The sequence below is a fragment of the Dicentrarchus labrax genome, unplaced genomic scaffold (genome assembly GCF_905237075.1).
Source record: "Dicentrarchus labrax unplaced genomic scaffold, dlabrax2021, whole genome shotgun sequence".
NCBI lineage: Eukaryota > Metazoa > Chordata > Actinopteri > Moronidae > Dicentrarchus > Dicentrarchus labrax.
The window spans coordinates 7,512,107-7,525,689 of NW_026136709.1; the positions used below are offsets into that span (position 1 = coordinate 7,512,107).

Here is a 13,583-nt window from a genome sequence, read left to right on the forward strand (position 1 = left end):
AGCTTAAATGACATGATCGTATCACTTTAATACATCAACATTGACTTTTTGGGCCTTACAGGTTCAATGACAGCTGGCTCGCCCTTTTCTCCCTTCTGGCCAAAGGCTCCTCCAGCACCAGCAACCTGTAGTTACAAAGCAAGCACAGAGGTGACATTCTTCACACAGCAGCTATAGTCCACAGGTGAATGAATAGCAATGATGAGCAATGACGACTGAGGAGGAAGTTCAGCCAGTGAAAAGAATGTGTGTTAGTGCTTGAACAAATTTTACTCAGTCAATCAATATCATATACCCAGTTGCAACTACTGTAGCTATGTCAGAGGCAGAGAGTGAATCAAGAATAACACAAAGTGAGATGACATTACGGAACAAAACAGGCACAAATGTTAGTCGTAATGAGCAAGAGTGGACCTCTATGTGCTTGAAATGGAGCAATGCTGTCATTGCATTGCCATTGTGCAGTGTGGCTAATGGTGACAAAATGAAACATTGCTTAACACCAACAGGTTATTGTTGTCATGCAAACCTCACCAAATAACACAGACAGATACATATAGAGAGAGAGACAATAAGAGACATTGCCCTATAATGTACAGTTTCACCTTTAATTGAAGTCAAGTGTCTTCTTGTCTAATCTTTGTGCATCACTGAAAATAATTCAATCTAAATAAATAGCTGAACACAACTGTGATTTGATTAGTAGTAATAAGTTAGTTCAGCTGCATTGTGTGTTTGTGTGTTTTGGGAGTAAAGGTGGAGAAGGAGGGGTGAGATGGGAAGGATTAAGGGGTGCTGGTCCGTGAGTACTCTGTGAGTGGGTGGGCAGGTACTAAAAAGGCGTGCAAGGCCAATAAAGTCCTTTCCCTCACATGGTAACAATACCCAAAGGCACACAGACACAAGGCTGTGTTTGATGATGTTCTGACAGTGTGTAAATTTAAACAGCACTGGGACCAAAATGGCTAAACATAAAGACAAAGTGAAGAGAAGGATATATGTTAAATATTTACACTAACTAGATGACTAACTGTGACAAGCTGTGACTGCTGGTTGGTGAAGGCAGAGTTTAAAAGTTTGGGCATGAAGGGAAGTGAAAGGAATCTGTAACATCTTGATTACAATTGTATGTGAATGTGTGTTTGTGTATGTGTGTGTGTGTGTGTGTGTGTGTGTGTGTGTGTGTGTGTGTGTGTGTGTGTACACAGACAGGCTGCTTATTAAAACAGCAGAGGGAGAGAGGGAGGGGTCAGACTGCTGAGAGATGAGTGGGTGGGGAGGGGGTGTTATGGCTTGTTGGGTATGTATGGGTGGGGTGCAGGTTGGCTGTGTGTGGAGAGAGATGAAAATGGAAGAAAGAAACAAAGAATCTGTGAGTGTGAATAATGTCTGTGCTTGTGCACAGCACAGTATTTCAGAATGGGATCTACTAAATTAAGAAGTAATCAGTTAAACCCTTTCTAAGAAAACACAAATGCAAGCATTGTTCCTATCGTAGCTGTCAATCAGGAAATCACCAATCACACACCGGTGAGACAGCAGGAAGACTCCACACTCAACATGTCAATGACACATTGCCAAGCAACCAACAAGGAAGACGTGCACTGGAAGACAGAGTGAGTCCCTGACGCGTGCCGTTCATGCTCACACCCCTCAGTCACCAGGTCAGGGTGTGGTACTTACGGTGCTCTCAGAAATGTCGGTTTCAGCAGCAACCCCAGGCCCCACCTCATCATCGTAGGTTCCAGTGGGTTTGGAAGGGGCTGTGCCATACTCATCATACGCCCCGTAATCATACAACCTGTTGTCAACCTCGCCCAAGTCATATTCCTTTAGGTCATATTCCTTAAAGTCATATGCTTCTGCACCAGTGTCCAAGTTGTCCACTGTTTCTGAGACATGGCCCGGTTCCGGAGCAATGGGAGAGGCCTCGGTGACATATGCACCGACAACATCTTCCTCCACAGCCTTTCAGGTGTTACCCAAGCGAAGAAGTGGGAAGAGTTGAGTAACCAAGGAAATAAGAATGTTAGTTAAGCAATTGAGGCAAATAGTCTACTTTTAGATGTTATTAAAGCAGAATGAAAACGAACTCAGCATCATATGCAGAAAACAATATTTAAAATAGCAATGGTAACACCTTATATATTCCAAATTGAGATTGTAATTTGAATATGAAAAGCTATTTATCAATCGCTGAGGACATGTCTAAAACCAAAGGGCTAAGTACTGAATCATGTCACTTATTATATACTGATTAAGTGTCTGCATTAACAATCCTATAAAACTGGTGTTAAACTGCAAGACGGATATGTTACATATACTGTATACTGTTTAATTACACATTCATAAAAACCAGTAGCGCAGTGATCCCTACAGCACACCTCAGTTGAGTAAATAGACATATTACAAAGGAATAAATAAAGTGTTACCATAACAAATAAAAGAATGAATTGATGATCAAAGGTTGTTAACTATACATGTCAAATCAAACGTGATGCTATCTCAGCCTTCTTTTCTCTCTCATACCATACATGATATATTGAAAAAGACAGTAAAGAAAGGCTGAAATAGATGTCTGAAATGATTGGATAAATATCTAATCATCATCAGATTGTAGTAGCTCTGCAGATATACAGAGTGTATCAAGACACCTACAACTAAAATAAGATTTTTTGGGTGGTCAAAATAAAAGAACATCATTTTAGCTACCTGTGAGTTTGCCCTGGTACACTCTGTATTCGGCATAAGTACTACAACCACATTTACTTGGCACAATTTCAATTTCATTCCAAACTGTGATCACTGTGGATTTAGCTTTGGGGAACAACAGAATGGATGCAATTACACAGTTATTATTGACATCTTGCCAAATTATATATTTAGAATTGCCAGTAGAATCAAATCCACTTTGTCAAATACTGCGGTAGACAATGCACACTCATAGCTGGCTGTGAAGAGATTTTAGCCTTGTTGATCATAGTTCTTTTAGAGGTAATTAGCAGAACTAGTGATCAAAACCAAGCTTATAATGTGATGGACAGGGCATATATTGTTAAACAGATAATCTCCAGTACCATTTACTGTAAGTGGCATGGGCTGAGAGATGTGCTGTCATCATTAAGTGTTTTTTTTTTTAATTTTTAAAAAGTCATCAACTTTCCACTCTTTGTGTGGGTAATAAAAGCAGACAAGCCAGTGTGACTGAGGCAAAAATTCTGAGCAAACAGTACATTCTAACATCAGAAAAATATTTTTGGATCCTGTTAAAGGAGCACATGTTACTTACTAAAAGTCTGAGTGGTTTCTGTTAGAAGGAAAGCCACATGTTTCCAGAACAAATATCCTTCTCTAATCATAATATTAACATACATAGTACAGTATGTATTGCATATACTGTAGACAACCCATTGTGCCTCATACTTTAAAGTCACAATTACTTTGTGTGGCACACACAGTTTTAAATAACCATGCCAATTTGCAGTGTCTTAATAGGTCTAATGTGTTCCCTTGCTGGAACAAGTGGGTTGTAGCTTTTGAACATTTCAAGAACTTTGCCTGTCCATCAGTTCTGCCACACACCAAAATCTTGCTAAGTCAAAAAACACAACCATTCATTTGAATGGTTGTGTCTTTGTCATTTCATACCAGGTACTTCCTTGGGTACAATCTTCCTGGTTCACATTTCCCAAAACACCTTGCACTCGTTTTTAAAAGTAGATGAGAATAAAGATAAAAATTACCTCGTTGGGTCCGTTCGTGGCAAAGGGAGACTGAGTTTGAGTACCATCTATAGTTCCGTAGTCAATGTCTGTATTGTAATCTCCTTCTACATTGTTTGGCTGAGTCATGTTGAAAAAAGGAAAGAAATATAAAGCGAGGGTTAACACAAAGGCTCAAACCAGAGGTTATTTGCTAGGGGTCCTTTCAAGCTGACTACATACTCTGCTACTTCTACACAGAAGAGGTTAGGGACCTCTAAGTCTGCCATCATAGATTTTCTCTTCAAGGTAGGAAGATCTTGATGGGATTTGGTCTTTTCTTTACATGAACCTTTACCCTAAAATTGCCTCTGGGTCGTGCTGGCGCTGTGGCCTGGTAGCCAGGCATCTGTCGCTTCTTCTTAGTGGCAAACTTTTTAGCTGGTGATTTTTTGGCAGCCAAGAACTTTAAGGGCTTGGCCTTAGTTTTACTGAGGGACTTTCTGGTCCTCTTCTTTTTCATGGAGACACTACGTTTCTTTCTCTGGAAGAGGTGGCGGCGACAAAGAACACCAAGACAAACATGGAACATTCAGAAGTGGAAATGATTTAAAGGCACAATCCGCAAATGTTGTACAGAGTCTTTTCCAAACCAACTGTCAGCCACCATGTCCTCAACTTTCCAGTAGCAGCCCCTTTACAGTAGTTGGTCTGCATGGTGTTCTTTAGAATTATGGCCACGGACACCAACTACAAGGGCTGCCATTAGAACGCTGACCATGTTAACACTTTCTTTAGATTATGTCACAGTTGGGAAGATAAGAGTGCAGTACAACAATCGAGGTCTAGGCCTTTCATGTGACACACAGGAGACTTTTGCAGCATATAAAAGTATTTATCTGGGACAGATGCAAAAAGAAACAAACAAAGGATTTGCCTTTCAGCAACTCTTTAGAGCTATTGCATTAAAACAGCCACAGTGACTATATTGCTTTTGCTGCAGTTTCTAAAATGTAAAGTAAAATGTTGCTGATAACCCATAATATATCCAATAGTTTTAAAGACATGCTGGAATGCAAAAAACACTCAAAGCAGATGGCAATTTCCCAGTCAGAGAAGGCAGCAGCCTCATAAAACAGACAAAAGGAAGACTGACACACCGACTATGTTTACATGCACACTCAAAATTCTCTCAAAAAACGTTTGCCTTTTTGCCGTAATGTCATAATCAGAGTAGGCATAACCAGGTCAGGACACCTGGATTATTGCTCAGTCTTTCAATTAAGTGGGGCAGACTTTTGGCTGATACTTTTGGAGAAACATTCTATTCAAAATATGATCACAGAGCTGATTACTCCAAGTTACTGGAGCATTGGTGTGCACATAAACATTACATTGAGACACACAGACAACACATATGACGGACTGAGACATTACAGAAAACACATCTTTTTTCTTTTCTTTTCCTTTTTTCATTTACCTGCGGTTCAGAATACTCATCGGTTGGAATGATGTCTGTGGCTCCCTCAGAGTAATCATAGAACTGAGAGTAATCTAAATCAGTAGTGTACTAGAGAGGTCGAGAGAGAGAGAGAGAGAGAGAGAGAGAGAGAGAGAGAGAGAGAGACAGAGAGGGAGAGACAGACAGACAGACAGACAGAGAGGAGAGAGAGAGAGAGAGAGAGAGAGAGAGAGAGAGAAAGAGGAGAGAGAGTGGGATGAAGAGAGGTCTTATTGTTAGCATTAGCATCAAGGATGCAGAGAGCTCTTTGATGATATATATAGTACATATCATCCTGAGCAGGCAACATGTTCTAACAGTTAAAGCCAAATAATTGTTTATAATTATTTTTGAAAATATTAGAATATAGAATTGTGGCAATGAGTGCTGTTGTATTCATTAGTGCAACTGCACTGACAAATGGTTAGAGGTTGAATAAAATGAGTGCATTATTATTATTACAATACACACAGCATCAAAGAAAATTCTACAATACCCAGTGTAATGCTGTAATGCATTATAAATATAGAATAAAATATAATTAAATGTACAACATCTGAACATCCTACGATTCAGATCTAATAATTAAACCATTATAACATTTAAATGATTGAATTGTTACTCAATTAGATAATGGTCTTAATATGTTGAACAAGTGAGTAAATAAATGTTGAAACTAGCCATGTGGCTTTGAGCCTACAAACATGTAAGCAGATGGGATGCTTAAAGCTCATAAAACAAAGGAAAACAACAGAAAAACGTCAAAGACAAAAATACCAGCTGCATGTAAAGGATATCGTAATGGAACTTTCTCACTGCAAGCATGTAAATGATATGCTCCAGGCCTTCTTAACCCACATAGATTAAAGGGGCCTGGTTGCACCCTCTTTTAGTAGTGTAGTTCTTTAGCAGTTCAAGAATATATACAATAAAAAGATACTCAGATGAAGTGATGGGAAAAACGCTTACTTCTAGTCATAAAAGTGTATCACTTGCTAGAAGTGAAGACAGAACATGATACCATGCCTAACAGATGAAACTGTTATGGGTTATGTTATTTGGTAGCATCTGTATATCCAGTTATCAAATAAATCAAACATAGATGGATCTCTAGGGTTAAACTGACACTGACTTATGTTCAGGCTCCCCATTGCAATTTCATAGTTGGTCAGTGTCCATGATTATTTCACTGTGCCCCTCATAATCATAATGATTAATAAAAAAAAAAAGAGAGTTAACTTGTTGCACTTAAATCTGATGCAGATTTAAGTGTGTGAGTAGTTAAAATGTAATACATTGTTGGACAAACAAAGAGACATACATTCCACTGTGTCCTTGGCTGCTGCTTGGTGTTGCTTTAAACTCTTACTCACAGGAATAAGAGTTAGAAGTAAACAGTGGTGGTTAATAGGCTTTTATATATTGCATCCTTAAGTTTGAAAGAGATAAATCAGGGACAGAGAAAAAGATCAGAGGGGTAGAATTGGTAGCCCAATCAGCTGTTTTCATTATAACTTCAAAATGATTATTTTACACTCCATGTCGATCAGCGCTGATTGAACTCCTCAGTATTTGTACAGTGATCAGTGAACAAACCATTCACTATCATCAGTCATTATGTTGATACTTTAAATGGTAAATATACCCTAAATATCACAGGTCAGACAACAGCTGCTGCACTGCTTGCCTGCCACACCTCCAATCAGGGACATCACAGCAGGCATTTTACCTTTACAGCGGATGGGAGACACCTGCTATGACATCACTGGGCTTTAAGGGCACACCTCAATGGTGCAATATACAGTGTGTATACTGTATACATCCCAGTATGTGAAAATAATGAAAGACAGTTATTTGTGCAGCTCATACTAAAGTTTGCAGTTTCTTGGTTGCGTTGACTGAATATATTTATATTACACTGAATGATGATGAAAACTGCATAATTAGATTAAATGAATAAGTTCATATAATTGTCTTTCCAGTACTCGTGTAGGCAGCCTGAATGGTCAGTGCCCTACTGATTTACTCATTAAAGTCTGCACTTACAATGCTTGATCTATTGTGTAGTAATTCTTCTAATTACTAATACTATACTAATCTATACTATAATTTAAACACTCTGCATCTATATTTTTTGAGCATGTCAAGTCTGTAGAGAGATCTTAAAATATGTACAGGTGCACCAGGACCATTCACCTTTCCCAAAGTGTGTTTAGCCTCACACTGAAGTGGATCTGTGAAACGTATTAACAGAACAAGGCAAAAGACTTGCTAAAGTGGACACAGACACAGGAAACTATAAAAGGCACTTAATTTATCCCTGTAAGTAATTTCCCAAGAACTAATAAATTACATAAACATACTAAAGCCATATTTCTTTTAAAAAGAAATAATTAAAACACAGAACCCCCTTTTGATATGAGAAATAGGCAAGACACAGGTTAGAGTGCAGCAGTTCCTCTTCTTAGAAAGCTGCGTTAAATCTACAGCTAAATTGATAGCTTCTTTGTTGAATGTCCCCCATCTTCCCTGGTTGACTGACCTCTTCCTCCGGCTCCTGGGCCTGCAGGGAATCACTGTGGGCAGTGTCGCAGTCTGGGCTGTAATGTTCACAGTAGTCATATGCTGCTTTGGAATCAGCCACAATCAGAAGCTGCTGGATGTCACCCTGCAGAAAACAGAAAAAACAAACTCGAGTCAGTTCACTATCTCCATACAGCAAGAAATTTGCCCGACATGTAATCTTCCATGAAAAATATATAGTTAAAGTTCCTTCTGTATAATTCTTTATTTATCTAAATATAATATATGTATTTAAATGTATACATACAATTTATTGCCAACAAACATATATGATAATATCTTCTTGTATAAGGTAGTATAAATAATAATAATACTGTACATTTGATCTTGTATATATATATAGTTATATATATATATTTATATTTTTTGTGCTGAATGTTGTATATATATATATGTTGTTTGTATAATATGTTGTTTGTATATCTGGAGTGTAACAAAAATAATTTCCCCCTGGGATTATTAAAGTATTTCTGATTCTGATTCTGATTCTGATATATATAGTTATTGTTATAAATCATTACCAGATCACTAGCAACAGACATGACAAAGCTGCACTGACATACTGTCAAGAAGTTCATGTCTCATCTTGCTCCCACACTCACATATACTGTGTGTGGTGGCATAAATGTAAATCTTAAATTGCAGATGCGATCTCCTGTGTCCCATACACTTATAGAGTCTGGCAGAGTAAATCCCACCCCTTGTATGATTAAACAGCTTGACACACATCGCACAGAGCCCACACTCACATGGTGCAGGGAGGAAACTTAGTTCAGACACGAGGAAAATTATTATTATCAGCGCCAGGGTTTACCTCAGGAAATCAAATAAACATGTATCATCAAGACACTAGTAACACCTGGCATGGCCATGTGTGCAGTAAAAAAGACTTCATTCTTACTGTTAAGAACAACAATAACAAGTACAAGATATAATGTAATAATATATTGTAATGTGTAATAAAACACACTGGCCCATATTATTGACTTGTACTTCATTTTTGTTTGTTTATAGCCCTAATTTAATTAGAATTAGCAAGGTTTACTTCTCAGCATTTACTGTTAGATTTACTGCTGCAAAAAAATCTAGTAATTAATTCAACTACAAAATATCCTGTCACAGCACATAAATCTGTCCTAAGTCTTTAACAAATACATTTGGTGAATCCTTCCCAAAAAGGTCTGTATTTTTCCTTTCACACTCACAATAACAATATCGTTACTGACCAAAAAAATCAGTCAAGGTCTGAATCAAACTGTCAACAACTTTTACACAAGACTTAGGCCTCAAAACCACATGGTCACCGACGGTGTCTGGTGCAGTGTCAAAGGGGGCTGTGCTAAAATCAAGCCATCTCTAAAAATGTCTCTTGTAAAAAAACGACAAAAACTAACAATACACAATAGTTTTGTCTGAAAACCATTGCAATAGCACACAGGAAAGAGTAAAACTTTGAAAATCTCAGACATGCTTTGGGAAAGTCACTCAAACCACAGTGTTCTTTCTCTGGTTGGGACGGGACACCACAATGCTTGACACAATTCCAGTACTGTCTCGCCTTGTTATCAGTCCTACAGCCAAAGCACACAGCTCACTGCAGGACAGCAAACACATTGGTGAAAGCATCTGGATTTTTCTTTGGAGTCTGTAATTGCTTGAACCAAGTTCCTGGAGGCTGGTTTCTGAGCCTTTATACACATTGCAAAGACAGCTGAGGGGGTTCTTGGGGGGTGGGTGAAGAGGCATGTCTTTGATTAGGATGCTTGACAGGCAAGCACACAGAGATGCCAGAGCCCAGAGGTAAAATCCTGATGTACTGGTGTCAGCATGGACACTATACGTTGAAGAGCATAATGGACGATTGGCAGTGAAACATGAGAGAAATAAAGCATGCTGCAACTTGTCAGGAGAATGTGTGTGTATTCTCCCGGCTCCTAGTGTTAAAACTAGATCTATGGATCCTTAACATGTACCTAGTATAAACATCCATGTGCTAAGGCTTGTCCCATGGGAAAACAAGCAGTGCTCCATGAAACTTTCTCAGTGTAACCATCCATCAACATCTTGTTGCACAGCTTCAGTTTGACAGTCCAGAGATTCTCCCTGGGTGCCTCTGGGTAGGTGGAATGCTACTTTATCTGTATTTCTCTCACTGGTTGAATGCATCTCTAACAGTAAAAGTGTATATTGTCCGTCAGTTACAAGTAAGACATGGTGCATCTGCACACCAAACCTGGCATAACAAGCCTTGCTTACTCAGCCATTGAAGGGTTTTTGGTCCATTCCTCAGATTGCCATGATCCTATCTTACTGTTATGCATCATTCCAGCCTTCTGGTTTACTGGGCCTGTCACCTGGCCCATACCAAGTTATTAAAATGCAGGTATTACATTTTTAATGGCTATGATCCTTGATAATGCAGTTTAACCAGGGCATCATCTCAATTCTCCTGTCTGAAACATCAACTGAGTTACATTTTCTACACAACATTTATGCATTTTGGCTAAGAGCCTACAAAAATTGTTATGTCACTTTCTAGCTGAGAGTTAGATGAAAAGATCAATACCGTTCTGTGGTAAATAAGAAGCTACAGCCAGCAGCAGGTTATCTTAACTTATCATAAAGACTGAAAACTGGAGGTAACAGCTAGCCTAGTTCAGTCCAAAGATACACTTCACCAACCAGCACTAATTAACATGTTATATCTGTCTTGACTAATCCATATAATTATGACTCCAGCAACATAATTAAGGAACAGATTTAAGAGGGGTTCTCGTCAAAAGAGACTAAAACAAAAAATACGATTTTAGTCTATTAAAATATGAGCAGACAGGTGGTTTTTAAGAATTATGCACCACTCAAGAAAGATATAACATCACTTAACTTCTGTGTTAGCCATTGAAAACATTTTCTATACTGGCCATGAAAAGACTAAATTGACCTACCAAGCTGGCATGGGACAGCAGTAAACCTAGATGCCAAGTCTAGAAGGGCTCAGTTCAGGTGTGTGTATTTGTGTATGTGTGTTAGGGAAGGCTCGACAAGAAAGAGAGATCAAGCCTCAGCCTGAGTCAAGCTGACATGTATTACCTCATGTGTCACCCTAAGACCAACAGTGAATGCTTGAACCCTGCCTAGAGTCAGCTCTAATTAGTCCATGTCTGAGAGCCACCCGTCTGCACACAAATAGGCTGTGGAGACATGGTGTTCAACCCCCAGACCAGATCAGTACAACTAGGAAACTTCTGACTGTTTCATGAGAGGACATGTGCAACATGACAGACAGATTCAATCATAAATTCACATGGAAACAAGAAAAGACAAAATAATCACACACTGTAGGTTTGTGGTTGGTAAAAACAATCAAGTCTACGTCTACAAATGCTTTTAAGTTTAGAGGGCTGACATTGCAGAACACCTATATGAAATCAGATAATCATCTTAACACTTGCCTTAACTTGTAGTATTTACAGTAATAATCCTTTTCTGGTAGATATGGCACTCCTACGTTTCTTCCTTTCACTGTGCAATAACCTGTCTTTCCAGTAAAAAAGAACTCAGAAAAAAAAAACACGGCAAGTGAAAAACTGATGTCAACTTAGGGAGGAAACACCAAGAAGGATCCAGAGACAGACAGGCAGGGATTTAGAGAGAGCAGCTGGAATGGTAAAAGATGTTTTGTGCTGGGAAACACCTGGGGAGAGTTATGCCGAGGCTCTGGGCCCGTCTTCCATTGTGGACTGCTGAGATAAAAGCCCCTGGCAACTTGGAGCAAAGCCAGAGCTGCAAAATATGCCCCTCCTGGCTACAGAATAGCAGAGTACAGTACAGAAACAGGCTCATGAGGTTGTGTGTTAATGACTGCGGTGTCAGAGGCCAACAAGAAGAGAGAGAGGCTGACAAGCAGGGTCAAGATCAACAGCTGAGACTTGTGGATCCTTGCAGAAATCTCTCTGCCAGCTATATCCATTGTTGTGTTTTGCATTCCTGGTAGTGTTTACCTTAAGTGGAACGTATGGAGTATTTACATAAAAAACATTTAAGTGCATGACAGTGCTTACTATCAATGAAAGATACACAGTTAAGTCAAGTCAAGTCAAACAACAACAAAAGAGGAAAAACTGTACAGTATAGTGTATATAATTGCATTTCATTTAACTATGTGAAAGGTGGCTGACCACTCAAAGAGATACTTTGACTCTGTGGTGTCTGTTCAGTGTTTACTTATCACTCATTAATCTGAAATGTATGAACTGAATTCTTTAATTCTACATTACATTCTACATACGCAATATGGAGGGTGGAGTGGTAGCTTTAGAGGTGCACCACCTCCGAGGTGCCCTTGAGCAAGGCAACCAACCCCTAACTGCTCCCACATTTGCATGTCTATAAGCCCCGTGTCTGCGTTATTGTTTTTTGGGCCTGTGTGTGTAAACCTTAAGTGATTGATCCATTCCGGGGGGGGGGATTAATAAAGTAAATCTTCTTCTTAAGACTGAAAACTAGATTCACCTAAGAAGGCCCTCCTCATTGAGTCACTTATAAGCAGTTACTGTCTAGTTGGCATATTAGGATGAGATAATACTAGCATGTAACTGCTCTGTGATGCAAACAGAGACTGAGAAATGACAGAAAACATATTTTGCTAAAAGCACTACCTTGACCTTATCCTGACCACAAGGCACCACGGGCTATAAATACACATGCATGAGGTCAAAGGTTACAGAAGTGCACAGAAAAAGTGTTTAATTTCCACAGACATCTTTTGAATGGTCAGTATACAGCAGTGTTTAGTTTTGCTGTGATAGATAGCTCTTTTGTCTTTTCTCTACTAAAAATCCAACTACATGTTGTAATTACAGGGTGAGGGCATCACTAGCCAAATCAAAACACAAGTAGTCGTCACAATACATCCTTTGACATACCTTTGCCCAGGGCAACACACCTTTAGTTCAACTATAGCTAACTGTAATTAGACAGCCCTATACAACAATTAGTCACTCCCCCAAAGTCTATACAGTAAGGTTTCCCTGAGAAGAGGAAACTACAAAACCAAGAAAAGGCAAAGGGAGTTTCCACACTAGACAAACTCATTAGTTAGTTACTTAGTTATCTTCCATCTGAAATGAGCACAACGCAGTCAGAAGACCATCCTCATAGATGCTTCTTATGCAGTTAGCTTTCTAGGCTAGCTAACTTGCTAAGGAACATCCAATAAAAACAAATATGTTATTTTTAGGCCAAATGTATCGTCTTTGCAATACTTGTGGTGTGGCATCGAGACAAACAGCTCAGCCACATCTAGCCCTCAAGGTGAGAAAAACTGAGCACCAATGAGTGTCTGCTACCCTGAAATAGAAGGAACAGACAGGTATGTATATGAGTGAGCTCGATTAAGGCAGGTAATGTCAGCCAGGCATGAATAGACGTTCTCATGGCTTTGGCACAGTAGGGAGGCTTCAAGGTGGGGAGGGTGGAGAGGGAGGAGGTGGTGAGTAGGGGAGAATATGCAGGGAGGGGAGGAGATGAGGAAGGCCTGACGGGGGAATGAAAGACTCCCATTCATCTAAACCAGATCCCTTTGCGATGGTGGTCGCCTCCAACCTGGGGCAGGTATGGCATGAATAGACGTTTATGAAAAATGCAGGTCAGCTTATGAAAACAAATGTCAGAGTTTGAGTAAGGGAGCAAATGTTTTATTATAATTGAATTTCTAAATTTTCTAAATCTTTCTAAATCTACCTCTTGAAATCAAAAACGCACCCACCACAGTGGTTTAAAAGGGGGGTAAAAACTAA

At 39.2% G+C, this 13,583-nt stretch overlaps 1 protein-coding gene across 9 annotated transcripts in view; it reads right to left on the reverse strand.

The window, feature by feature from the left end:
- The window catches only part of col11a1a (collagen, type XI, alpha 1a), an 81,702-nt gene that overhangs the window by 56,868 nt on the left and 11,251 nt on the right, over positions 1 to 13,583 (reverse strand). For 3 of the 9 annotated variants that reach the window (XM_051410675.1, XM_051410667.1, XM_051410666.1), the window contains exons 5-9: positions 7,745 to 7,870; positions 5,182 to 5,271; positions 3,744 to 3,842; positions 1,684 to 1,968; positions 60 to 125 (exon numbers count right to left, since the gene is read on the reverse strand). In XM_051410675.1, coding sequence (XP_051266635.1) covers positions 60 to 125; positions 1,684 to 1,968; positions 3,744 to 3,842; positions 5,182 to 5,271; positions 7,745 to 7,870 — 666 coding nt within the window. Of the gene's footprint in view, positions 1 to 59; positions 126 to 1,683; positions 1,969 to 3,743; positions 3,843 to 4,059; positions 4,246 to 5,181; positions 5,272 to 7,744; positions 7,871 to 13,583 lie in introns of all 9 variants that reach the window. The other 6 variants (XM_051410670.1, XM_051410669.1, XM_051410668.1 and 3 more) reach the window with 5 other exon arrangements.